This window comes from Mustela erminea, chromosome 4, assembly GCF_009829155.1.
Source record: "Mustela erminea isolate mMusErm1 chromosome 4, mMusErm1.Pri, whole genome shotgun sequence".
Lineage (NCBI taxonomy): Eukaryota > Metazoa > Chordata > Mammalia > Carnivora > Mustelidae > Mustela > Mustela erminea.
The window spans coordinates 132,534,838-132,562,771 of NC_045617.1; the positions used below are offsets into that span (position 1 = coordinate 132,534,838).

At 37.2% G+C, this 27,934-nt stretch overlaps 1 protein-coding gene and 1 pseudogene across 4 annotated transcripts in view; both read right to left on the reverse strand.

Annotated features, from left to right (window-relative positions):
• The window catches only part of SLC35B3 (solute carrier family 35 member B3), a 28,335-nt gene extending 6,206 nt beyond the window's left edge, over window positions 1-22,129 (reverse strand). The window contains exons 1-10 of one of the 4 annotated variants that reach the window (XM_032341067.1): window positions 22,013-22,103; window positions 20,132-20,257; window positions 18,266-18,401; window positions 16,419-16,712; window positions 14,239-14,360; window positions 10,444-10,598; window positions 9,056-9,163; window positions 4,721-4,818; window positions 1,967-2,059; window positions 1,449-1,560 (exon numbers count right to left, since the gene is read on the reverse strand). In XM_032341067.1, the coding sequence (XP_032196958.1) occupies window positions 1,449-1,560; window positions 1,967-2,059; window positions 4,721-4,818; window positions 9,056-9,163; window positions 10,444-10,598; window positions 14,239-14,360; window positions 16,419-16,619 (889 nt within the window). In that variant the 5' untranslated portion in view covers window positions 16,620-16,712; window positions 18,266-18,401; window positions 20,132-20,257; window positions 22,013-22,103. Of the gene's footprint in view, window positions 1-1,448; window positions 1,561-1,966; window positions 2,060-4,720; window positions 4,819-9,055; window positions 9,164-10,443; window positions 10,599-14,238; window positions 14,361-16,418; window positions 16,713-18,265; window positions 18,402-20,131; window positions 20,258-22,012 lie in introns of all 4 variants that reach the window. The other 3 variants (XM_032341068.1, XM_032341069.1, XM_032341066.1) reach the window with 3 other exon arrangements.
• On the reverse strand, window positions 7,006-9,042 carry LOC116589125 (annotated as a pseudogene).
• Window positions 22,130-27,934: the final 5,805 nt, after the last annotated feature.

Below are 27,934 nucleotides of genomic sequence, written 5' to 3' on the forward strand. Positions count from 1 at the left end.
AAATGGAACAATAACATATGGGATTATTGCAAGATCAAAATGAAAATGTACATGTACAATGGCTCCTGGTACATAATAACAGATATGCATGTGGCCACTATTACTGCAGCTGAATTTCTTCTACATGAGACAGAAATAAACCTGCCTGCACCTTCAAGATAAGGGCGGCATCTCACATTTTTTATACCAATCACAGGGTTTAATCAATACATATCAACTGACATCAAACCCTTTCTGAACAGTTATCTTATGAGCAAAACTGGAACCCAAGCTAAGTATATGAATTCGCAACCTTTCTTGGTAGCATGAGATGACTTGACAGATTGTGGATACAGCCTGATCTACAATGACATGTCCTGTTTACCGTTAGCAATGTAAACTTTAAAAAGGGGAGTCATAAAATAAGTAAAAAGGGGAATCCTATGTGAGTAAGTAAAGACAAACGTTATGAAGCAAATAAACTTTTATAGAGAGAGAGGTATTTATTCCTTTGCTTAACTGACGCTGTAGTATTAGAAGAAGTATTCCCCTAAAACAATGAAATATTAAAATCAGGTAAATGACTAATGCATGTATGCATTATAATATAAGTCCTATGTATCTCTGATAGAAATGGTCAAGTCCAACCCAGTCTCTTCATAAGAGAGAAATGAAGCCCAGAGAAGAGGAGAGAGTTATTCTCCAAGTGACGTGTCATTAAACATCACTGACATCTCAATCCAGCGCCCTTCAGGACAATGCCACACTGTTCCCAATCCTGGGCTTCACTCAGGGCTCTCTCCATATGGAAGAGGCCGACAGCATTTGTTATCTGGACCATTCACTGGGCAAATGCTATAAGGTTAGCACACAGAGTCATCTGTCCTCCTCATGGGGCTTCATCTGTAGCCCCTCATCTGTTTTCCTGACTCCTCCAAAGCAAAACCAGTTCAACCCCCATTCCTCTAAAGTGCCAAAGTTCCTGCATAAAGCAGGTGTGCATGATAACTATTAGGGACTAGAAAGGATAATCTGATTAATTCCCTAGAAAGTGTACAAATGAAAGGTCCATCCAAAAAACTTTGTTTAAAATATACCTGCCGTACTTTAAGTGCATCAAAATGGGAGTTTTCAGTTGTAAATTAAAAGTGCATACAAAAGCAGGCTTTTTCTCTGAGGATATTCAGCCCATCATACTTTTTAATAAAACGTCCTTCTAATGTATTTAAAAGTTACTATTTAGATAAATGTATATATTTGATTTTAAAATTAACCCTTCAAATAAAAAATTATGAGGAAACATCATTGTCTTTAGAATTTTAAAACACCATAAGCCAAAAAATAAATTGATGAAAATATAACAATTTTCTTTTTAATGCAGAGCAGATGCTGCCCGTATCTTTTGAAAAGCAGTATCAGAGAAAATTTAAATGATTATTTCATAATCTCAGCAGGTGTATCATTCCTACCTGTTACAGCAAGAAGTGCACCGAAAATTTTAATCAGAGCCAGAACAAAGGAGATTCCAAAATACCCAGTGAGGGAAAAAAGAAAAGCATAACCATAAGTCTGAATTGGGTTCTGCAACATATAAAAAAGCCTGTTAGGAAAATGCAAAACAAACCCTGAGGTATTACAAATGAAATAAAACTACAGATTTTAATCAACTTCCTGAGCAATAATAAGCCATTCAACAATTCAGTCAAGCAAAGATTCTTATTTAGTTCTGATTTAATGGAAAACAATGATGAAATTAAAAATCCCCAACTTTTACATTATGAATCGCTTAAAAATTAACTTACAGGGTAAAGAAAGGATACAGTAAGTTTAAATACAAATCATTTCATTTCTGAAATAATTTCTGATCTGCATATATTATATTAAAGGAGTTATCAAATTACATAAAAAATAATCTTTTTGAACAAGAAATACAGAGGGAACTATTTAATGGAAGATGTTTATTTTTAAAAATGTTATTAGTGTTTACCTTTGAACAAAATGTTACTGCAGGGCTTAATCCACTAGTGCATATCAATCCCAATAAAATGTACACAAAACCGATTGAATATGAATACAAAACCTATGGTAGATAAAAAAATAAAGTGGATAAGAAAATGCTATCAAACCAAAGGCAGAAAATGAAGGAGTCACAATATATGGCTCAATTAATCTACTCAATTAAATCTGAAGAACAAACCATTTTTAAATGACATCATTGTTTCGATATGGCTTAGCTTTCTGGAGATAATGACTGAGCCTGTTTATGAAAGTTTACGGTTTATTTTACGTACATTGTAACATAGCAGTACTGATCCTTCCATGAATACAGTTATATAATATTCATTTATTTGCCTGGCTTGCTTACGGAATTTAAACCACATCTGAATTTTGGGGTTCCAAAAACACACGTAAAACAAAAAAACCTCCCAAGCTACTTATTAAACATCAGAAAACCCAAACATTAAGTTTCTAAAGATATTAACAGATAATGAAACTAAGCAGGGGCATACCTATTGCTGGATGTCTCAGTTTTCCTACAATCTCTCTAGCCCAGCTCCTTAAACTCCTCTTATGCACAATCAGCAGGGCATTGTTGTCATACTTGCGCACCTGTGACGAGTCAGGTACTAATAATGCTAATAATAATGTGCTAATCACGCTCTACATGAATTAGTTCACCTACTTCTCACAGCCAGCCTATGAGTTAGACACTCTTAAATGATCAATCCTCAGTCTGCAGATAAAAGAAACTAAAACTTAGAGATAATAAGCCATTTTCCCCCGATAAGAGAACTGTAAAGCTAGGATATAGATGAAGCAATCCTAGTCCAGACTCTAAGCACTTAACCATTGTATTATAGCAACTTTCTAGCTACTTATACTTCCTTGATTCTCTGATCTTTACCTTATCTAGGAAGAGTGGTGATGAATTTCAAGAAAACTTCTGACCGAGATTAAAGACTCCTTAAAGATGCCCATTCTGCTGACAAAACAAAGTAACAGGAAACACCATTCCTATATACCCTTCATGTGGTATGCTGTCTAGCAAGGGGTTGGCTGTCAAATTAATGTACACATACACATGATAACTTTCCTAAATCCAAATACCAACCAGGTAGAAGATGTAAGGAAAGAAAGGGCATTAGTTGCAGTAACAACAGCAAAAAGATGAACCCCCTAACAATAACTTCAATAAGAAATATGTTGGATTTATATGAAAAAAATTTAGTAAGAATCTAAGGGACATTTAAAAAAAGCCACTTGAATAAAAGCAAAGTCATACCTTATTTTTTTTAAAGATTTTATTATTTATTTGACAGAGATCACAAGTAGGCAGAGAGGCAGGCAGAGAGAGAGAGGAGGAGGGTGATGTGGGGTTCAATCCCAGGACCCTGAGATCATTACCTGAGCCAAAGGCAGATGCTTAACCCAATGAGCCACCCAGGTGCCCCAATCATACCTTATTCTTGAACTGAAAAAGACTCAAGTGTATAGATACCATTCTCCCTAACTTAACTTATAGTTCAATGCCATACTAATCACAATTAACAATGGTGTTTTCTAGTTTATTTGGGGGATCTGAACACCCCAGAATAACTAATGGTAGTAATATTCTAAAAAGCAAAAGGAATATTCCTGGCTAGTCCTAGCAGATGGTAAATGTATGATAAAGCTGCTGTCATCATATGGTTTTGCTGCAGAAGTGAATTCAAAAGAATACTACTCTGAATCCTCCATTAGAATATTATATGATGGGGCGCCTGGGTGGCTCAGAGGGTTAAGCCTCTGCCTTCGGCTCAGATCATGATCTCAGGGTCTTGGGATCGAGCCCCGCATCAGGCTCTCTGCTCAGCAGGGAGCCTGCTTCTTCCTCCCTCTCTGCCTGCCTCTCTGCCTATTTGTGATCTCTATCAAATAAATAAATAAAATCTTAAAAAAAAAAGAATATTATATGATAAAGAAGGCACTTCTGCTGGAAAAGTGGATTTTTCAATAAATGATACTGGGGCAAGTAGATAGATAAAGAAGAAAGTTTTTTAAAGTTCTGGTTGGATCAAAGATTTACTTAGGGAAGCCTGGGTGGCTCAGTTGGTTAAACGTCCGATTCTTGATTTTGGTTAGGTCAGTCTCAGGTTACAACACTGAGTCCCATGTCAGGTGCTGAGCTGGGAGTGGAGCCTGCTTAAAATTCTCTCTCCCTTTCTCCATATGCCACCCCCTCATCTCTCTCTCTCTCTCTCTCTCTTTAAAACAAAAAAATAAAAACACAAAAACAAGCAAACAAACAAAAATTAATTAAAAAGGCAATCATAACATGAGTAGACAACATGGGTAAAATTCTTAAATCTTCAAAGTTGGGAAAGCCCTTTTTAATCATAATAGGTAGTCAGAACCCATGAAGAAAAAGGGAAATCATCAAAATGACAAACTTCTAAATGGAAAACAATACCAAATACAAAGAGAGAAAAGTGATGAAGAAAGCAAATTTTTAATATGTAAAAAATATCCTACAAATGAAAAAATTTATCAAATATTATACAATAAGCTCTTGGCAGGGGTAGTGGTGCCTTTACTTTTTAGTTCTCATGATGTTTGAATGTATTACTTTTACGAAAACGATGACGACAAACTAGTTTAAAAATGCCATACAAGTCCTTAATACCATAACTATTTCATCAGGTTAAACACATCACCACTTCTGCGTCTATTTGCTGTGAAGAAAAAGCGCTGGGGTACTTACCATTTCTGAATTAGAAGCATTATGCAGTTTCATAGCTTTCTCTTGAACATTTCCGATGACAGCATCTGCGCACAGTGCCAGGGAAATAAGGATCACACCTTTAAGAAAGCATAAGAGAAACACAACCTCTTTATTTAAATAGGCGAACAACAATCAAGATTTATCAGAGATTTAATTGGGTTAAAAAAAACAAAAGCAGATCTTAAATCAACCTGTTTCAGTAAAAGTTGATTTTTATCCACAACAGCTGTAATGGCCACAACAGATCTGTTAAAAACACAAGTAACCGACACTAATAAATTATATTCAGGCTTATTTTGTTTCCCTATTAGATCAAATAATAGTTCTGCTTTTAAGTAGGATGGAATGTTTGAAAGGAATACTGTATTAAACAACTATAGAAGAAATTCTTGGGAGCACTACCGGAACTAGCAGTTAGTCGGTTAATTGAAAAAATCAGACGAGGAGGGAAATTATAAAAAGTGTTACCTACATTATTAAAATCATTTCATTTAGAACTCAAGAACATGCACACAGTTGCCAAGGTCTTTTCTCTCAGTACGGGTCCTAACTTAAATTCTGTACGTTCTCCTCTGTATAAACCACACTTGCAACACACATTGTTAATGCTTTCCTAGTTGTTTCTGTTAAAAAGCACATGGAAAATGCAGGAACTTCTCAAACAGTTGGGTGAAAGTGAAAGAATTCTTTCACACTTGTATGATATTTTTTTTACAGTTGTTTCCTAGTGATTTTATTGACAAGTCAACCAAACTGTTTCAATTAACTTAACAGAAACTATTCTGTCTTTCTTCAAATTGTTTTTGAACAATTTAAGTAATATTATTACATGGTTATTGGAATAGGTACAACTGGCATACACAAAGCTGGAAATCAACACTCATGCAAATGAGCATGTCTACCTGAGAAGCAGGCTGTTAACAGCAAGTGTGTGGGACCCTGGTCACCAGCCATGGTGCTTTACAGAAAGAACAAAAGGCAGCGTTGGTTACCTCCGGGAGTCTGATGGGATTTAAGGAAGTTTCCCTTTTGCATTATTTTTTAACAATGTATAAGCAATTACAGGGAGCAGAAAAATATATGTGTATGCATTTAATAGAGAACTTTCAAGTCTTCAGACTTAATCTTCAATTTGCCTTTTGATCATCTCACTTTGTGGCATTTATTATCAAATCATACATTTTTATCCACCAAACTTGATTCTGAATGCTCTTTTCCTTATTTCAAATATCAAATTTGTCAAAACAAAAAGACAAGCTTCTGTTGAAGACCCTGAATACAATATCCTCGCTCCTAACAGGCTATTCGAAGACATTCCAAAAATGCTCTGAGCAATGACAATGGTGTGAAAATACCTGAATTGCACCCTGAAGAGAATATTTAAAGGCAGACATTTATCTGAATAAGTAAATTCTGATATATTCACTTTATACATTCAAAGTTTTATTTAAGTCTACCTTAAGTAACCATCTTAATAATAGTTAATCCAATCTCTTTTAGATAATATATTGTCAGACTAGGGGCTGTGATAAGTGCTCATCAGTTATTCCTAATGATGAAATACTATTAAGTTCCAATTCTCTTTCCTGGGGAGTCAGAATGGGTTGGCACTACATCACCGTGAGAAGTTGCAGGACTACTGTCACTATCTCATTCCATCATTGTCCCCCATGTGCAGCAAGTGTACACACTTTCTTATCTATTATTTCATCACTTCAGTCAACCCTCCCACTGGCCTTGTGTAAGGCAAGCTATCATCATTTAGCTCTGTTTTAAAAGGAAGCATAAAGGGGTCTGACAATCTACCCATGATTATAATTTTAAGTGACCTGAACAGAACTGGAAGCCAAATTCTGTGCCTTCTCTAAAACTGCTTTTTCATAAAAAAAGAGTCAATTACCTCGGTTTTCATATACAGTCTTCCTCTTCGTGTTGCTGACATGAAGTGTTCCTGAAAAATCTAAGCCATGTCAGACACATCTATCACTATAAGCTTTCCAGAGTAAAACTCATCAAAGTAGTGATCACTTATACTCTGAACAATCAAAATTGAAAGAGATGTAATAGGTTCCACCAGAATCTTCTGGTTGTCAAAAGGGTTGCTCCAAGAGCCTATACTGGTTACATTTAAATCCACTAACTTAGCCTGGTTAAGAAAGTTAATAAAGAAGGTTGACTCATAGCCAGTAAGAAAAGTTTTGATTCTTGGAAAGAACAACAAAGCTGATGTAAATGATTTTCTTCTTTATGTAATACTTCTCATGAATAATTAGAATTTTTTCCCATTTTTCAGAGTTTCTCTGAACACCTTTTTATTTTTTTCCCCCTGCTGAGGATCTACTGGTATAAATGCAACCATATAAAAGCATAAATTATGAAAAACAGTCACGGTGTGACCTTCCCAGCCCAGACCCCTAAAACTCCCTGAGATGGAAGGGAGGAAGGGAAAGCCCAAAACTGCCTTAGAAGGCTGTAGCCCCAGGCCCATGCAGGCCTGGCCTGGTTGGGATGGGAGAAACCGGGTGCCACCAACAGTTAGGGGAAAGTCCACAGAGCTTGCCCATGAAGTCCATGTCAATCGTGAAGTCCAGGTCATGATTATTCTTGGCACTGGGCCGCATGCCAGGGGTGCCACAGCTCTCACCAGTCTTCACTGTCAGGTAGTCTTTCATGTAGAATACTGCTCCACCATACGTACAGGGACTTGGGACTGGTGAAGCCTGTCCTCTTGCAGCAGCAAGGGACTTGATATTGAGGTAAGCCACAGGTCATTCCACTTCACTTGCAGGCAGAAGCTCTGGAGACGTGAAAGTCAGGTCTTCTATCTTGATAGTGTAGATGCCCGCTCCTTTACGAGGCAGGCCTTGGTAACCAGCTGCATGGGGTGCACCACATCTACCAAGGGCTCCTTGAAGGACACATCTTTAATGTAAGACATGTCATAGCCATATACATTCTCCCACCAGTAGCTCTTGTCATCTTTGTACTGCCTGTCTTCAATGGCTGTTATATATAGAGTGGCTTGGTATGGGAATATTAGGCCACCAGGTGCCTGCCACTTATCTGGAGCACAGAGCACCACACTGAGCACTGATCCATAGAAGAGGCAATAGCTCATCCATTCACTAATGATGTCCACCTTCTCCACCAAAGTGCTTCCTCCGCCTTCCTCTTGATGGCAGTCATCATGTGGTCCAACTTGGCTTTGACAATCTTCACCGCATAATCAGAGATACTGGAACCCTTGTTCCCAATGACCTCATGGGCTCTAGCCTTGGGAGCAAACATAGAGGATCCCTGTGCCTGAGCCCACATCCAACACCACCTTGTCCTTAAAGAGCTGCCAGTTCTGAAATGGAGTTTTGGTATGTGAGGCTGTGCACCTCATCTTTCAACATCTCTTCCTGAAGGCCGAAGTGAGCACAGGAATCAAAGTAATAACCTCTGGATGTCATCATCATGTCTTCAGCCATGGGTTTCTAGCTGCTTTCTGCCTGGTTACAGGAGACCTCCATGATGTAGTTTGTTGCCTTGGGTGCCGCCATCTTCATCCATACCTACTCCTTCTCTTGCCCAAAGAGGCCCCTTCCAACACCTAAGTATTTTAAATACTGTTTCTGTCAGGCTAGTAGACGGGATGATAATAAGCTTATGAATAAAACTCAATAATGTAAGTATGATAATATTGTACACATAATAATTTCTCTTCAAGGTCTTTAGAATAAAAACAATTATTGTAACACATTTATACTTATTTAGTTCTAAATATACTATAATACCTATTCTGTCTGTGAAGAATCTAAATTTTATTTACAAAGGTCTATCTGGCACACTGTAAGGTAACTTCATGGTGGAAAGTTCAGGCACTTTAGATTCTAACCACACTTAGAGCACAGAGTTCAGTATTAACATATAACATAACTTTCCCTCTTCAGCTAAAACAATGACAAATAAATGTACAATTTCAATTTTAAAAAAAGAGATTAAAAAGTTACTGATGTGATTTGTCTATAACTCATGTGTAAACTTCCAGCTCCGACCATGAGAAATTTCTCTACGATGCACCTAATCGCAGATTTTGACTGGCCAAACAGCCTCCTGTCAGGTCAAAATACAAGAGCACTAAAAATAACTCTTACATTTCCAGGACCATAATATTTTTACTATATCTTATATGGAAAGTCTGAAAGCTTTATGTTAGATATGAAAATCACAGATGTCACACCATCATTTGAAATTCTTACGAAATTGCAAAAGTTCTTACTCTTAAACCAAAATACCTGCAAAATCCAGGAGCCCAAATATTTTCCTTACCTGTCAGGTTGAAATTAGGTGCAATCGTGCTGTCAGCGAGGGTGAACCATATCAGGCCAAGACTCATACATACTGCAGCAGACACATCTGCAATGTTATAGCGCTTCCCTGTGTCAAATAAATGAAAGCCAAGCTCATTACGCAAATGCCCACTTGGCACAGTTTTAGACTATGTGTCTAACCAAGTTGAGCAGGATCTGCTCTTTATACCCAAAGTCAAAAGTGTATGAAGAACACTTAGATCAACGCCTGAGACAGTCACAGAAGAAGGGCTTCTGAGAATTAATGACCAGTGAGCACCAACATGTCCTTGTAAGTCAGACAGAAGATCCTACTTTACATGTTATGAGAGTGAGTAAATAGACTAGAGTTTGTGGACACAAGTGCCTCCTTTACTTCATATATAATAGAAGGTATTAATTTTCTTATAGTTTATACATTTGCAAAGTAACCAGAGCAATTATTCAGGTTATAGAACTGTTCAAGTTTACAACTACCATAATCAGATAACTTCTAGGTTGGTGAGAATTAACCTGTTACAGTATATCCACATTTCAATAAAATAATGTACTGTAACTTTTTCACAAGGATCGCTAAGGAAATATTATACATGCATGTGATTTTTAATGGGAATTTGTGTCAATACTTTTTCCTGCATGAACATTTACCTTAAAATTATATGTGAAGTAGCCAGCAGACATACTTTCATTAGAGGGCCTCTGTGGGAAGGCATCAAATGTAAAAAATGAAGTTGGGCTGTATAAGAACTTCAGTGATACAAAGGCCCTTGATTATCAATGTAAGTATTTCTCATGAATAACAAAATGACATGAATAACAAAAACTTGTTCCACTTGCTATTACAATTTCTTCTTTACTCCTTTTTCCACATAGCTTGTAACTTAGTTGGGGATCTAGGAAGCCAATAAGCCAGTAGACTTGGTAAAAAAGCAGTTCTGCTCAGGTTACGCTTACTTCATAGTGAGAATTGCCCATTTGTATAATGAAGGGAGAAGGAGGAGCCCTGAGGAGCAGAAGAATGAAAGAGCTGGAAAAGGGGGTTTTCCAGGTATTTCTGAGCTATGCCTTTAATACATGAACACAGTATTTCTGGAAATGTGGTAGATTCCAGATTAAAAGAAAAAAAATAATAAAATACTATTTTTATCTTTCTTAAATCCGAATTACTGATTTCTAATACTAGGAGATATCACAGAAGTATCAGTGTTTTTATAATACCTTATTTTTATAAGATGTCACTCAGAACTGTTCTAGTATTGAGAATGTTTATTGAAAATATTTAACTAGAGTTTAATGTTTTTCCTAATGCTAGATGCCATAACATATCCTATTAGTTTCAAACAGTATGAAAATATATCATTACTATACCTTGAATAAAAACTCCTCCTAGCATAACAGGAATCAATTTGCAGCACTTGAAGATGACTTGGGTAGGATAATTCAGGTAGCCCAAGGAAGTATTTGATAACCCCATAGTACCCACAGTTAGAAAAGCTATTATCATGTAGGTTTTTCCTGGTATTCTGTAAAAGACAATTTTTAAAATCTTCATTTTGGGACCGAATTCATACTACTGTAAGATAATGTGTTTACAATGTGTAACTGCCTAATTTCTGTTGAATATTTCTAGCAATATTGGTGAAATAGCACTATTTTAAAAGTTATCACACTTATATGAAAGAATGTTGGTAAAAAACAACAATTTACCCTTATTTATTAATCAATCGCAAGTGAGAACTTTCAATTGTGTGAAAAAATCGTGTCAGAGTTACATAGATTCTTCCAGATGGTATAAAAATAAAATGCTGGTAAGAAGTTTTTTTTTAACAGCCGTTCTACCATATATATAAAAACTATCTTGACTAAATTTAGGAAAAAAGAGTTGAGTTTTAAACAATATTGACCCCCATAACAGTAAAAGGCACCTTAACTAATTTTCAACTTCTAAATTGTTGTTCTGTTTCCTAATGTTCCCATCTAGCATTAGGAAAAATACATTCAGCCCTTCTGCTAAAATAACCTGAGCAGAATATCTGCAGATATTCTGGAGTGGCAGCTTAAAACTCTAAACATGGTTTTTATTACCACGATGTCAACTTTAACTCTGTATTCCACAAGATGTTACAATAATCAACTCTTCAAGATGGAGATTCTGATTCTCTCCTCACGATCCCAAATCACTACTTTGGGTTCTATCTGAATTTCCTAAAGGGGTTTTTAATTTGGCATCTTCCGAATTTTGCAATATTACTGCAAGCATATGCTCACTTTGACAAGATATTTAATGGTCTAAAATAATCTTGTACACTGGTGTGACTAATACATGAAGTACTATTCACATAATCAGATTATGCTGCATACTTGGAAGTAGCTTCCACTTTGGGATTTGTGTTCACATTTAAATCAAGACAGCAAAATTCCTCCTTATTTTTTTATTTGGCTAGATATAAGGCAAAATAATTTGCTGGAAAATTCAATTAAAATATATCTTTTCCACTTATATTTCAATTTGAGGCCTTTCCTACTTTACTACTAATACACTAGTCAACATTTAAAGTCCATGCAGAAATAACCTGGCATGCACATATGTATCGGTGTTACCCAAACAAGGATTTCTACGCCATCTGTGGCCTTAATCCTCAGTGAGGTATCATCAGGAAGGACAGCACTGCTCCTCCAATAATGATAGAAGTCACAGTGGTCCAATTTCCTCAGACATAAATTGCACACAGTGGCCAGAAAATAAAATTTTTTTTTTGCCTCAAGTCAGAAAAAATCACAAGGAATGGTGATTACAGAAGTAACAACCACAGGTAGAAAGAAAAGGAACCTAAAATTCAGGAGGCCTATATTCAGAGGGTCAAAACTCTGACAGCAACCTGCTGTATAGATGCATGAAAACCCCAGTCCTCCTCGCGGTGTGTTCAGCCACTGGTGAGACAAGGACATTAGATTCATCATTTTCCTCTTGAGTGCCGCGTGGCTGTTTTATTTAATATCCCAATTTCTCACTTCTTTAGGCAGGGGGGTGGGCTGTGACTTTCAACAGCCCCTTCGCAACCAATGTGACAGATCTCCTTTATTAAAACCTCATGCAAAGTAATAATAAAGTTACAAGGTAACTTTGGTGAAAAATAACAAGTCGTGTATTTAGGGTGTTAAGGCTTACAATGCACTCCCCGCACATTACACATTTGATCCTCAAATGTCAGCGAATTTAAGCAACTCCCTCGAGGTCTAAAGAGAGTTAATTAGAGGCCATGCCAAAATTCAAATACATGTTTTCTGACTTCAAATCCTTTACTCTTTCAAGTATATAGTATTCATATAAACATAGGAAAAAAGAAAGAAAAAAAGAGAAAACTAAGCAAAGAGTTTGGCTACTTAAAGGTCTAAAGAGCAGGGCCACTTCAATTCAGAAATATGTCATTTAGCATATTTTCACTGTAACATACCTTTAAAGGCTTTTTCTAAAAATATTTTTTAATGTGCCTTGGAAATGAAAAAGTTTCAATTAATAATTATATTTATTATATGTCTGTAAATTCTTCTCCTTCATTTATGTTTAAATCAACATGAATTATTTTATCTTTAAAAATATGGTTATGGTAAAAAAAAATGTTATGGTTATCTGGTTTAAGGCTTGGGATAAACATGGCTGGAGACTCACTCCCTATTTCATTTGGGTAGATGCGAGCAAGGTGTGTTTTTTTTTTTTTTTTTAAAGTAGGCTCCAAGCCCAGTGTGGAACCCAGTGTGGGGTTTGAACTCAGGACCCTGAGATCAAGACCTGAGCTGAGATTAAGAGTAGGATGCTTAACTGACTTAGCCACCAAGGCACCCCAGAGGTGTATCTTTTTTAAAGGAGATAGATCTTTGTGTTGCTTTCCATTTTATAAAGATAGCATTAGATTATTTTACTTTGGAAACAGATGTCCAGCAGTTTGCAATTGGTAATGAATCATCATGCTTTCTTATACATTAGTCTTGACAGATATATTTAATTATTCTATCACCTATATGGCCGAGTACCGCAGCTTCAGAGCATGAAAATAATATAGACGCTAACCTCAGATTCAAACATTTTTTTTACTATCACTGCTAGAATAATTTATTGGCAATAAAGAGAGATTGAGAGGCAAAATTAGAACTATGAAGGAATACTGTTATGACAGACTTAAATATTTAAAATTTTACAGTTACCTTCAGACAAATACCAAAAACATTTTTTTTTTTTTTTTAGTGTTTTTTTTTTTTCTTTTATTTTTTTTTTTTTAATTTCCAGCATAACAGTATTCATTATTTCCAAAAACATTTTTGTAAGAAAAATAGTAGCTGTGAGTATTTTTTTTATTTTTACTGAAAGACTAAACATTTCTATCATTGAAGACAGGCTGTCAGTATTATAGTTCCTTGCTACATTTAAACTGTTCAGTGTCTACATGAAATATTCACATCTTAGAGCCTAGTATGACAGGATAACCACACTGACATTTACTAAGAAGGTACATTCAACTTCCTAACCTCCTCCTGTTCATAATCAGGTTTTTATTGCATATTGTTCTGTGTACCATTAAAAGTATTTCAAGATATTTCTCAAATCTAGATGGTTAATGCAAAATGTTGTCAACACACTCCTTTGGCTCTGATGAAAAGGCATGCTTCTCTGATGTCTAAACATGCAGTCTCAGTGACTGCACTCTATAAAGAACACAATGTTAAACAGGATATATCCCACAAAATATTAATCGTGCATTTTAAAAACCACTATAAAAGTGACACTGATCATTCATTTCACCACTTTGATCTTTCTTAGCACTGTAAACCTTTCAGTAATTACACCCATTTCAGTTAAATTTATAAAAACACGTATGTACATCTGAATACTTTGTTTCAAGATATATTTATCATAATTTGATCCTAAACCACATTTTTCTGATAACATTACACTAAAAGAGAGACCACTTTCTTCAGTGTACAACTGAACTATATTTAATATTTTTTGTAAGTTGATTATACTGATAAAAATTATTGGGTATTAGATATCTCTTAACTGCCAATGCATATATTTAATGTATAAGATACTCCATATTCCCAAAGAACAAAACAAAGAATTTAACTACTATTAATGATCTGTCAAAAAAATAAAAACAAAACACATACCTTCTCCTTTTGTCCTGAATAAGCTGAAGTTCTATTAGGCCAAATATGGAGTAAAATGCAAACTGTACTAAAGTAAGGTACCAGCCATAGGACTTAAAACCCTCCATTGAAAATATTAATTCCTGTCAAAAGATGTATTAATACTGTTAAATTCTGGGACAGATCAATTTCCTCACAATAAATTCCTATAAACACAACATTTTAAAAAGAACCCAAGGCTCACCCCCAACAACAAAATATAAAAAGCAAAAAAACACCCAAATCTCAAGGCTTCTCGTAAAATCAGAGAAGTTCAGGAGGCCATTCTGAAGAACTGATGTTAGATATTCAGATGAGAAAAGCAAAGGGAAGGAGGGATAACTATGAAGAAATGTTATCCCAGGCTTTTCTTTAAGAACAACAACAACAATAACAACAATAACAAAAGAAAAAAAAAAAAAGAAAGATTGCCAAAATTAAGAATTGCCCCAACAATGAGAAAGATAGTTGGTTCAAAGACTCATTTACTGTATAACAAATATATTTCATTAGAAGTCTATTATCTCAGACTTGTTTTTCTATAGGAATTTAATCAGTTCAAACTAATAATGTGATTTTTTGGAATATTTGTGCCACAGATTATATAAAATTTTCTACATGTAAAGGAAATGGCTACTTTGTCAAACATAATGTTATATTATGAAGTAACATTTACATTAATTATTAATAACCCATTAACAAGTCAGTAAGAGGTATTCCAATACTTGGCTTAACCAACATTTTCTTTAAACTATTTTAATATGCTATTATATGTAAGAGTTATTAGCAGTGTTAGTTTTCACAAAGTAAAAGCAATGTTTATTTAACTTTAAAAGCTTTGCATTGTTATAAATTAAAATCCGACAATTTATCAAACAGAAAAAGATAATTAAAATTTGTAAATTTCTAATTCATATTCCTTTTGGCAATGGCTAACTCTGCCCCCAATTTTTTAACAATGGCATTAAAAAAAAAAAAGTTTCTCAACAAGAAATTAAAACCTGTGTTTGATAAAATTTACTATTTTTCATTGTTCTTCATTGTGATATCTGAATTTTTGTATCATCCGCCAGTGGGGTAATTAGTTTTTATAAATATTAAGATTTTTAAATCAAGTTTTTGTTTTACACTAATACTCCTTATAGAATTTTTACAATCTAAGGAACAGTCAATTCTACCGTTTTCTTTATTTATACCTCCTTTTATATTACATCTCTATAGGACAATGGAAAAGAGTACAATAATTTTTAAGATCACTTTAACTGATTAATACTAAACAATACCAGAAATATTAACTGGCTCAACAAAACACATCTATTTCCATTTCTTGAATTATAAAAAGTTTTCTTACATTAGAAAGCTGTCTAAAAAAGCAAAGTTGTTAATGGCTGAAAGTACTAATGAACTGACCATTAAGAAGTAGTCCCCAAACATTCTGTTTACACTAGCCTGGCTCTTCACCCATCCAGCCCATGTTACTAAAGGTCAGGAATCTGCTGCTAGTCAAAGGTATACAACTATCCCGTAACATAATACAAACAGAAGACAATTTGTAGCAACGTCAGAATTGTTTTGCACCAGTAAAAATCACAGAAAAATAAGGTTCTGACAAAATTAGATTTGAAGAGGAAGGCAAAAAGAATGAGAACACAACAGGTGCTTCATTAAAAAAAGCAATTCAGATGGTACAGGATTAAAAAGAAACTCCTGGAAAAAGTATATAGCATCCTCATATACTTTTGCAAAAATTATCTTTTATTATTGAGCTCCAAGAATCAACAACCGACTAAATTATGGCTTTTGCACTATCATTCAATTTTTTTGGAGAATTACGTTCCAAAATACCACTGAATACTTGAATCACTCTCTTTAAGAAACACATGGGTACAATCATCACCTACATTTTGTTAACGTATTTCAAATTTTTTCATAATTTTAGTTTTTTAAGTTTGTCTCTGCTCCCTTCTCCCCATCTGAAATATTTAACTGTGAAATTCTGATCCCTGCTAAAAGTAGCAGACTAACTTTTTCTATACTAAAAAACTCAAAAATGTGAATAAAGTTGTACCCTATAAAGAAAACTATCTTGGCCAAAACTATTAGTAATGACCATATTGACCTCAACTGTTACAAATAGCATCTTGTAAATAAGTATTTTTTACCTGTAAATATCCATAGATTAGGTAAAATACAAAAACTCCAGCAACACATATGAAAAACTGAGTAAGTTTGTTAAATCTGCTGAGATTTATGCCAAGTACTACAATGTCATCTATTGACTTGATGTGTGGTGACATTGTCTGTGTTTTGGAAGGGACAGTGATAGAAATATATTTCCTGGAGTTGTTGAACTTGAGATCCATTGTTCTTGTTTTGCTGCATTCAGTGCTTCTAAAATTATCTTTATTGGCTTCCTCTCCTTTGTTCAGTGTTTCTTTTGCTTGCTGAGGTAAGTCCTAAAGAAGGAAATAAGCAATTAAAGCAAAAACATTTGGATCATAAGATATTATGCTCCAAATATTTCACATCACCCTTTAAGAATTATATAGGTAAATCTCATTCTTTCTGGATATTAATATATTAATTCCTCCATACAAGCTTCCAAGCAACCAAAAACAATGTCTACTCTCCAATTTATCTTCTCTGATAAAGACCAATACACCACTAAATATATGCCATTCTCATTTCCTCAGCAAAAATCAAAAGCTAACTTGGAGTTTACTTCATCAAAGAAGTAAACATGCTTTTATCATGGTTTTTGTATGTATTAAAGATATCATTTGTAATTATCTATCTATGATAGTTCATGAGTGACATCTTCAACATTAATGTCAGTCTTTGCAGAAATGAGCTGATGCTCCTTTAAATACTAAGTCAACTGTAAAATGTATTTGTTAATGATGTTTTAGAATAAACTCGAAGAACTTAAGTTATTTAGAAAAGCTAGATTTATCAGAGACAACAGAAAAAAAAATGCTTTATCAACAGCCTTTCTTAGGTTAAAAGTAAAAGTTTTCTTCCTTTGGAGACAATCATTTTAACTTAAAAAGTCTTTGGGGAGTTGTTGTTCAATGAATATCAAATTGTAGTTCTGTAAGATGAGTAAGTTCTAGAGACCTACTAATATGACATAGTGTCTACAGTTAAAAACCCAGTGGTGTGCACTTAAAAATCTGTTAAGAGGACAGATACCATGGTAAACATTCCTAACCACACATACACACAAAGGGGAAAACATGGAAGCTTAGGGAGGTGACAAATGTGTATTACCTTGATCGTTATGGTGATGGTACCACAGGTATACCTGCATGTGTCCAAACTCATTAAATTGTGTATGTTAAACATGCAATTTTTGTGTGTGTGTAACAATTATACATCAATACAGCTGTTTTATAAATATGAGAAAGAAATACATAAAATAATATTTTATAAATATAAGAAAGAAGCCTCTGAAATTATAAAAGGCTGGAAAACATTTTTTGTTAGTCTGTGAAAAACAAAAACAAAAACAAAAAACAACAACATGAGGGTCCCACAGATGACTGTCCATTTCACTTTGGATTTATATACACGAAAGAATGAGTTCCATGTGGAGGTTGAAGACAGAGTGAAGAATTATGACAAAGAACCACCTGAGGATGAAAAAATTATCTTCCTAGAAAAGACCTACTATCTGTTACAATCCCAATGGGAACTAAAATTTAGAATAGCTGAGGAAAGAGGATAGAGAAGGCTAATTCTGACAGATCTGGAAATCTTTTTAAAAGAAACTGTCATGATGGTTTAAAAATGGCAAGAATTAGAATCACTTCTTCATGATCACTTCTCCTTTGCTGTTTATAGAGATTAAGCAAGCTATCTTCAGTAATTTAAATTGGGATCAAGGTTCTGAATACAACTTGTAACTAACTCAGGCATCAAAGAACACTTATTTTACAGGGCACCTGCCAAATTTCTAAACAGAAAAAGCATAATTTTAACAAGTTTTACTCTATTGCTTTTCTTTTACCTTTTTCTTCTTCTTTATATATTGTTCTTCCTTCCCACACTGTTTCAATCAGACATCTCTGAGTTAAGACTTTTTAAGTCATCTTGCAGGATACCCTTCAGATTTGACTTTCCTTATAAACCATGCTTTACATGATCTTGAATGGAGAAGAAACAAAAACCTGGAGTAACTACTTTCCATGTGCATAGGCATGGATACAGAGTACAATTCAAATAAATCTCCTCCCTCCACCCCTTCCAGTCAAGCCTTAAACTGCCCACAATGAACTACTAGTACATTCCTGAAAATACATTCCTAAAAAAGACCATGAACTTTCAAATACCCTTGCCTTGCGTTCATGATGTTCTTTCTGCCCAATGTCTTCTTTCAGGATTTGAAATAAGCTTATTGCTTCTTCCTTTGTGATACCCTCCCTAAATTCCCTGAGCTGGGAGGGAAGAGCACTGGAAAGGCAAGACTCAAATCTTACTTGTCTCGGCATCCTTGGTATCTGGCATACTCTGCGCATATGCACACATACTCCGCACAAATACTCTGATGAACCAAATAAACTGTCCCTTCCCCTGGATGTCCTCAAAACTCCACCCTGCAATCACGTGCTGTCTATCCAAACTGATTTTTCAAATGTACTCTGGTGCTGGCAAACTTTGTGAGCAAAACTAAAAATCGTATAGAAAACAGAGAGGTTGGGGGAAATGTGCAAATGTGTATCTATTTACACAGAGAGATAAATAAAACTTCTAGAAGACCTCTTTCTTACTTTTGTTAGTATCAAAAACTTATCCCCTCCCCCCAACTTCTGCTGGAGGTGTTTGTAACTTAGCAAAATGGCTGGCACACTGTAATGATCCAATAAAATTACAGCTACCATAATGAGAAGCCTTTCCCCAGGGTTGGATTTTGACAGATCTGAGTTCAGTACCAGTTTTGATACTGATAGCTGAAAAGCCTTGCAGACGTTACTTAACCCTCCTAAGCTTAAAAAAAAATGTGCCTATGGTAGAATTTTTGTCAGGATTAAATGAAATGAATGTAAAAGTGCCTAGAATATAGTAAGACAGACCACTAATGTTGGATGCCATTCAATTTTTTGAACTATTGCTAGTGTGATATGGTCTGCTGACACAGATTCTCACCCTTTTGATGTGCAGTTGGAAATATGAATCCGGATTTCCAACCCAGACTTCTCTTCTGGGATCCAGATTTCCATTTCCAAATGCTTCTTTGAAAGCATTTCTACTCATGAGTTCCACTGGCAACTTATTTTAAAAGTGTCCAGGGCTGAACTCACTAAGTTCCTCCAAACAAACCTGCTCTTCCTATAGTCCCAATGTCACTTACTGGTATGATGCAAAAAATCTGGAACTTATTAGACTCTTTTCTTTTCCTCACATTCTATATTTTGCCAACATTCCTGTTGACTCTACATCCATAAATGTACCAAGAATCTGTTTCTGACCCTACCATTAGCAGCTGTTTTCTCTTGCCTAGATTACTAGATTAGCCTGTTTATAATCTCTTCTTCCCTTTCCAATCCCTCTTTCACACTTAACATGAATGCTCATTATGCCTCACTTCTGATTAAAGTCCTACAAATTATAAGCTGGTTGATTTCTGGACTCTCATAGCACTTTATAAAGATTTTTACAAATACTTAGATCAGAATGGCCTAACTTTTTCTTTTGGGGTCTGCTTCTCTCACAAATTTACGACATCTTTAAGGGAAGAGACAAGACTATCTTCATAATATTTTCGCACATAGCAGAAGTGTAAGATATGAAATGGAGGGCTCTATTGCACTTTAGTAAGCACCATTCAGTCAGTAGCATCCTGCCCCTTTCCAACAATTTGCTGCTTTTAACACACCTATTGGCAATCTTAGGAGTCGCAGATCTGTGCCAGACATGTAGAGTTAAATCCCTTCAGCACTGTCACTTCTTGGATATCTGTGCCAAAATATTGACATCTCCACTGAAATTTCTCACAAAGCATCTGAAATGAACATGGAAATAAATTCACTTCCTTTGCTTACTTGAGGTACCAGCACCAGAAAATCTGCCCTACAAGGCCTTGCATTCAGAATGCACTTTTATTAATCAGAACATCACTGGTCAGTTCATGTGACAGATGATGCTGTGAACTCCGATACCTGGTAACCGTGATCCTTAATGCTTGCCACATGCCTTCCATTTCACTAACGATGGATATTAATCAACAACTAAAGAAACTAGGCCAATGCCCTTTTGGTGCAGGAAAACTAAAATCAAGCATAAAAACTATTTTCAAATGAAACGAGCAACATTTTGCTTTGCTTTAGGTATTCACAATAACCCCTTGAACTAAGAACAAAAAACCCACAGGTGTGAATCACTGGATGAGGCCTCTTCCTAAAGTCAACACAGATATTTAATGTTACTTGGGGGTACAAAATAACTGCTAAACTGGAATAAAAAGGCAACAATTTCTAGAGCATATTGATATTTAAAAATTATAAATAACTGGTGGTAACACTGACTTACAATGACCTACTTAAGTCAAAATTATTTCAATTAATGTCTTAATCTAGTTTTTTCCAATCTTCAGAAGAAAAGTCTCCCACTACAAAAGGGAAGAATATAAGGAAATCATGTCATTACAGCGTAAATAACCAGAACAAACTTGATTCTGTATTTTGTCACACTCAATGTTACAAATAAAATAACTTTGCCACTATATATAAATTAAGTGAACTCTAAATATTGTGACCTATGGGTCGTGATTATAAAACAGTGAAAAACAAGAGTCGGTCTCATGTCTTTGTACACACTTCATTACACGAAGTTCAAGAAACAGTGCGTTCCTTCTTGATGGTTACTCTATTTTTTTCAAGGGATAAAATCTAAATTTAGGAGTTGATATATATTAAGAAATTAAGTACAAATTAAGTACAAACACTGATGTAAATTATTTTCAAAATGCTGCTGTAGCTCTCTCTTCCAAGCTCCAAACTATCCCAATTCACTTAGGAAAGCATTACTCCAAAAACCAATTCTCAACATGTGAGGTCCTACCACGGAAGAAGCGCATATACCCAACACTAAAAAACCCTCCGCGAGCACACCAAACCACTCCACCTTCTTTCAGTATTTCTTGGGGGCGGGGGGAAAGTGGGGGAGAAAATTAAGCTGCACAGACTGGAGAATTTGCATACTTCCAGTGGAAATTTATCACCTAAGCTTAATAACCTGGCAAGAACAATCACCTTGCACTACAAATTAAATGTTCAGCAGAGTAACCTGAACCCTAACTAACAGAGAACCCGGAAGTAGCTCTCAACTAAGATGCAGCCCTGGGAACCCAGGCGACAGACAGTCCTCCGGAGGCCCCTTATTATGAGCCTAAAAGGCCCTCCTGGAAGTGACCTCAGAGTCCACAGACGGGGACCTCAGGGAGTTCTAGCCAGCCACAGGGCGGAAAGGGGGCGAGCAGGAGGACATACTCCTCCCCAGAAACCCAGCCAGTAGGTTTCCGTTCTTTAAAAAAGGAAGTCACCGGTGCCTTCCACCCCGATCCCTCACGCCCGTTATTGATGAAGATAAACTACGTCCAGATTCTCTGGGGAGAGGGGCCGTCTGGGTCCCAAACAAGGTGAAGGGCCGGGGGGCACACATCTACTCCAGAGTCGGTATGTCACCTGAAAGGGTGACCCCAGCCCGAGTGGCGCCAGCCAGACGGAGCGCTCCCCCTCCCCAAGTCCGTCGCCATCACCTCCTGCTTCTCCTCTCCGCCTACTCCCGCACTTTCCACAGCGGTCGCCGCCTCCTCGCAAGGTGCTCGCATCCCCGGCGCCGCGCGCGCCACTTCCGCCTACGTGTCTCCTTGCGCGAGCGCACTTGCGCGGCCCCGCCCCCTCGCCGGTCGGGGGCCGTTCGGCGGCGGGGGCGCGGTTACCTCTTGCGCATGCTCTCTCCTCTCCCGAACGCGGGAAGAGCGCAAAGTGAGCTTGAGGGTGCGAGGGATGCGCTTCTGCAGCCTCTGAAAATGGCGTAGGAGCCGTGAACGTCGATCGGGTGGGGGAATTGTCCACCTCCAGTCAGTGTTCGCTCGTTGCTGGTCTCTGAGCCTCTGCAGCTTTCCGGGTTGCTGAGGCCTGGTCCTCCCTGGGCCCTGGCACCCGGTGGGCCACCACGCGGGAGACCATGCAATGGCCCTGTGCTGACTTGGAGAAGGAAGTCTAGTGGAGAATGTTGAATCTGGATTTAGAAACCCTTGGCTCCCCTCTTCCCTTTTCTCGATCCAGATGAGTCGGTATGGTCCCTCTACCTGTCTCTGGTTTCACGTTCTTGCCTGACTTGCGCCTGCTTTCTGGTGAAGGTGGACTGAAGGTGCACTTGGTTGCTTCTGACGTTATAATTCACCTCGTAGCTAGAGCAACCCCAGGCCTTGCAATGAGACACGAATGTTGCCAGCATTGTTTCGACAATGCCACTTACTGCTCCGAATGTAAAGCCCATGGCTTTACCAGCTATCAAAACTATAAACATTTATCCTGCATTGAGGGCTGCATCTACAATCACTGGGATTTATTGAGATAAACACCACGGTGGGATAGCTGTGATATTTTAAGGTAACAATAAAATGACATGGAAGGCAAAGATTACTGCAAGGAAGCCGGGACATTTTTGAGTGCATGATTTAGATAGCCAGAAAGCGATAGACTGGATTAATATATATATGTTAGAATCCATTCACTTTTGTGTAGCTTTTAAAATGTCACAGGACTTATACAGGAAGGGCAGCACTTGTATTTTGTATTGGATGTGAGGGTTTATATAAGAGTAGCAGATAATGTTTGCTATAAGTGGTGAGTCTGGCTTGGCTTTTTTATTTAATCCTTACTAATTATTTAACACCAGTGTTACCAGCATTTTATAAGTGGTGAAATTAAGACTTAGAGACTTTGAATTTCCTAAAGAAACAGTAAATGACAAAGCCTTTAATGATGCCATGCTGTTACCTAAATAATGTAGATTTAAAAGCATTTAGGCAACATTTATTGAGCTCCTATTAAATGGGCATATGCATGGGTCATATACATAATCCATAAATTACAAGTATGGGCTCCATGCCCTTAAGGAGTTATGGATATACAAGAAAAGGTAAACGTCGGTATAAAACAACTTAGGGTACCAGAGGTGTCATAAGGAACCATCTGCTCTTGCCTAGACGGTTCTGGTAGCCTTTTGACAGGTCTTTCTATCTTCCCTTTATTTCTCTGCCCCAATTTCTAATCAGCAGCCAGAATGATTCTTTTAGAACCTGTGGCAGAATATATCCTTCCCCTGCCCGGAATGCTTTAATGGCTTACTGTTTTACTCTGATTAAAGTTCAAAACCCTTACCATGGCTTCTAAATAAGAACTTGATCTGAAAGGCTCCAGCTTAATACAGCTACGCTTCAGAGCCCATCTACCCCTCTCCAAAAACTCCAAGCGTCTGTGCTCTGGACTTACCGTTCCATCTGCCGAAACACTACCCTCTCAGATAGCCACAGGATGTGCTGCTTCACTTTCTGCAGGTCACTGCTCAAATGTAACCTGATCAGGCATTTTTTCTGACTACCCAAGTAGGAGGTCTAACCCTTCTACACCCAGATACCGTCCTCCCTGTGCATTTCTTGTCTTCATAACAATTATGATAGATTCCCATATATTTGATATTTGTGCCTCCCCCACATATTTTTTTCCACTACTCAAACGTATGTTTTATAAAGCCAGAGATTTTTGTCTCATTTGCATCTGTGGTACCATCATCTAGAGCAGAGTGCTTGGTACACACTCTGCACTTGGTAAATATTTGGTAAATGAATGACTAAGATGAAATGCCAAATGAGTGTTAGGACAGTAGTATGGGAATCCAGAAAAAGTAAAATATTGGCTGTCAATATTTTGACAGCTTCAATATTTTGACAGCTGTCAATATTTTTAAGCTTCCTCTAAGAGGCAAAACCTAAATGATGAGGATTCCATTGGGTTTGGAATGAGAGAAAGCGGGGAGGAAAGGCAGTCCAAGGAGAGTCAACCAATATAAACAGAGACATTAGACAAGGCAGTAATCAGAGCTACAGTAATGCTAATATGCTGATCTCCAAAAACAAAACTAAAACAGGAAAACTGCTAATAGCTGATCTGTGAAAATTCAACTTTGCCTCACTGAAGGCTAATTTACACTTTCCCCCTTTAGTAGCAAATCCCATTCTTCCTAGATTTTTTTTAATTTTATTTTTATTTTTTAAAGATTTTATTTATTTATTTGACAGACAGAGATCACAAGTTCTTCCTAGATTTGATCTTTCAACTAGTGTCAAGTCCAAACTCACTGGAAATATATTTAGAGAATAGATGGAATTTGTTTTAAGCCATGAAAAATAAAATAATGAAAATAACATAGAATGTAATGTTTAAATTAAGCATGAAGTTACACATATGAAGATTTCTCATGTGCCTGAAAGACAAATAAAATAATAAAACAGTAAAAAATCAGCTGTAAAAGGGAAAGGAACTTTATGAATTCAGAGTAATTTTTTTAAAAGACTTTATTTACTTACTTGACGAGAGAGAGAGTACAAGCAGGGGAAGCAGCAGGGAGTTGGAGAAGCAAGCTCCGCTGAGCAAAGAGCCCGATATTGGGCTTGATCCCAGAATCTTGGGGATCATGACCTGAGCCTAAGGCAGATGCTTAACCCACTGAGCCACTCAGGTGCCCACAGAGTAATTTTTGTATTAATTCAAATAAGCTAGGGCACCTGGGTGGCTCAGTGGGTTAAGCTGCTGCCTTCGGCTCAGGTCATGATCTCAGGGTCCTGGGATCGAGTCCCGCATCGGGCTCTCTGCTCAGCGGGGAGCTTCCCTCTCTCTCTCTGCCTGCCTCTCTGTCTACTTGTGATTTCTCTCTGTCAAATAAATAAATAAAATCTTTTAAAAAATAATTCAATAAGCTGTACTTTAACCTAGTATAAGTATATATTTTTATTGTAAAGGTCAATATTAAAGGCTGAATTGTGTTTTCGCCCCCAAATTCATATGTGGACATCTTAGCCCTTATTACCTCAGGGTGCAAATATATTTGAAGACAGGATCTTTCAAGGGGTAACTAAAGGAGAATGAGGTGGTGAGGGTGGGCCATAATTCAATCTGACAGGCATCATTAAAAAAAATAATAAATTTTTTTTTTTTTTTGGGAACTGGGAATTCGGAAATATCTGCATCCAAAGATCTGACTGGAAGTCTCAGAGCTTTTTTCTTAGAGCAAACTGGGGTTTGGACATCATCTACCTGGATGTCTCTTTAGGAGACACTCCAAGAAAGAACAATAATCATTTAGCAGAAAGGAGAAAAGAGGAGAAAATGGTGAGGTGTAGCAGTTGTCAAAAAAAAAAAAAAAAGAAAGAAAAGAGAATTTGGAAACAGACATGTACAGAAGGAAGGCCATGTGGAGACAGCCACGGAGAGGGATCTCAGAAGACACCAACCCTACCATCACCTTGATCTCAGACTTCTAGCTCCAGAACTGTGAGGAAATAAATTTCTGTGGCTTCAGCCACCAGTCTGTGGAATTTTGTTATGGTAACCCTAGCAAAGTAATATAGTCAGTGCCATAGTTTTACGTGTCCAATGTGAGGTGTATGTAACAGACTACCTTAGTAGAACTTACTACAGAGTAGGTGTTTATAGTTACTGACTCCATTACATCACTATGAGACCCCAGGGGGAAACTAAAGTTTATGTAGCTATGAACTGATTATCAACCCCTAAGAAATTCATAATCCTCTTGCATCAAAAGCCCTGACTCATATTCGGACTTGGTTGTGGGGACAGTTTCATGCAAACTTGTCGCTTTTCTCTGAGGGTTTCCTTTCTCTACAATTCTCTGCTTTCTAACCTGAAGCTCCTCTGACTTTGCTGACTCCGATGGCAACAGTAGCCCTCTCAACTCACACCTTGCACACCTTTGAAGTGTTGGTGAGTTAACACTCCAGGGCCAGCTTTCAAACAATGGGTGACAGTATCCAATGGACAAAGGCTCCTGCCTCTTACCTTTTAACAAGGCAGTTCTGTGAGGCCATTCCTTGTGCTTCTCAAGAGGTCCTGGGGGAATTGTGTTGCTCACAGCAGCAATTTCAATACCCATTCTTGTATTATCTTGTCTACAATTCTCTTTATCCCCTCATGGCTTCTCAGTAGGATGACTTTCCAAATGACCTGGCCACACACAAGCACCTGTCTTAGATTATGCTTTTGAGGGAAATCAGCCTAAGAAAGTTGACATAGGAAGAAAGTGTGAAATGTAGCCCCTCAGGTGTCCAGGTCACTCACTAGTCAGATGGCAACAGGAATATTCCTGGTGTGCTGGGGTATCACAATTACTCAGGCTCATAGAAGATGAACAAGAAACACTGTCCTGCATGGTAGCTCTAGCCCTTGAATGGGAGTAGACAATGACACTTTAGAAGGATAGCAGAATTTGCTGGTTTTTTGTTGTTGTTGTTGTTTGTTTGTTTTTAACTTTCATGATCAGCCAACTATCAACTTAGGGCTCTCATGAGAGGTAGGAAATCTTCCTATCAGCATCTAAAGAGATCTTCAACTCTTGCAGCCACAGGGCAGAATGCCAAAACCCCTGTTCAAGATTTAATTATAAGGGTGGCAGAGCTGATTGGTAATTGAATGTGTATCCTTGGCAGATCTCTGATTTTAGAGTCAGGGCCCTGAATAGGGGAGGAGAAGGATCTAGGAAGGGGGAAATCGTGTGTGTGATCTTAGGAAACTTACACTTCGAAATTCCCTTGAGCCCTTTGGGCTGGTAAAAATACCCCTTTCCCCTTGTGCAGAGAGACACACTGCCACTCTCACCTGAAGGCAATGAAAAGACCTCATCAGAGACAGTTGCTTGACAAGGTCATGCTTATCCTCAAGATCTCCTCCAACATCCCTGTATTGTCTCCAGACTAAAAATTAAGATGAGTTCTTGGTATAGCCTGAGTGGGGAAGTGCACTCCCTTCTCTTGGAGGAAATAGTTGTGTCATCCAAAGAATCACTAGATCTAGCTGAAAGGAACTGGCAGCTACTGGAAGGACATATGCCAGGATCCTGGAGTGTATATTGCTGGTTTTGAACTGGGGGGCTGGAGACAAAATATCAGGTTGGATAATGGAAGATTTGATAGGAGCTACATCCATGACTCAATTTAGTAGCTAAGCAAGGTCACCTAGAGGCAGTCCCAATGCCCTTCCAAGATGGTTCACTGAAACTTAAATGCAGTGAAAGTTCACAGTAAATGATGTAGGTAAAATGGCCTTGGCAGAATATCGAGGAAGACATCAGGAGATGAGTATTTTTGGAATGAACTTATTATGTGAGAACAAAGAACCCAACACCTGACCATTTTTCCTGGGAAGGCTGGGTGGGCACTGCAATAAGGAATACACTGATGAAAAGAGCATTGGTATCTTTGAGAAGCTTGGTTTCCTCTGTAAGCCAAGGCTGAAGTAGGAAAGGCTTCCATGGAACTAGAACCCCTAGTAAACAATGAGGACGACAGAGATTATAGGGTTCTAGAAGAGCAGAACCCTGTGGCACCATTTAGTTAAGGTGGTTGTGATTACTAAACTAGTAGCAAAGCCAGAGATGC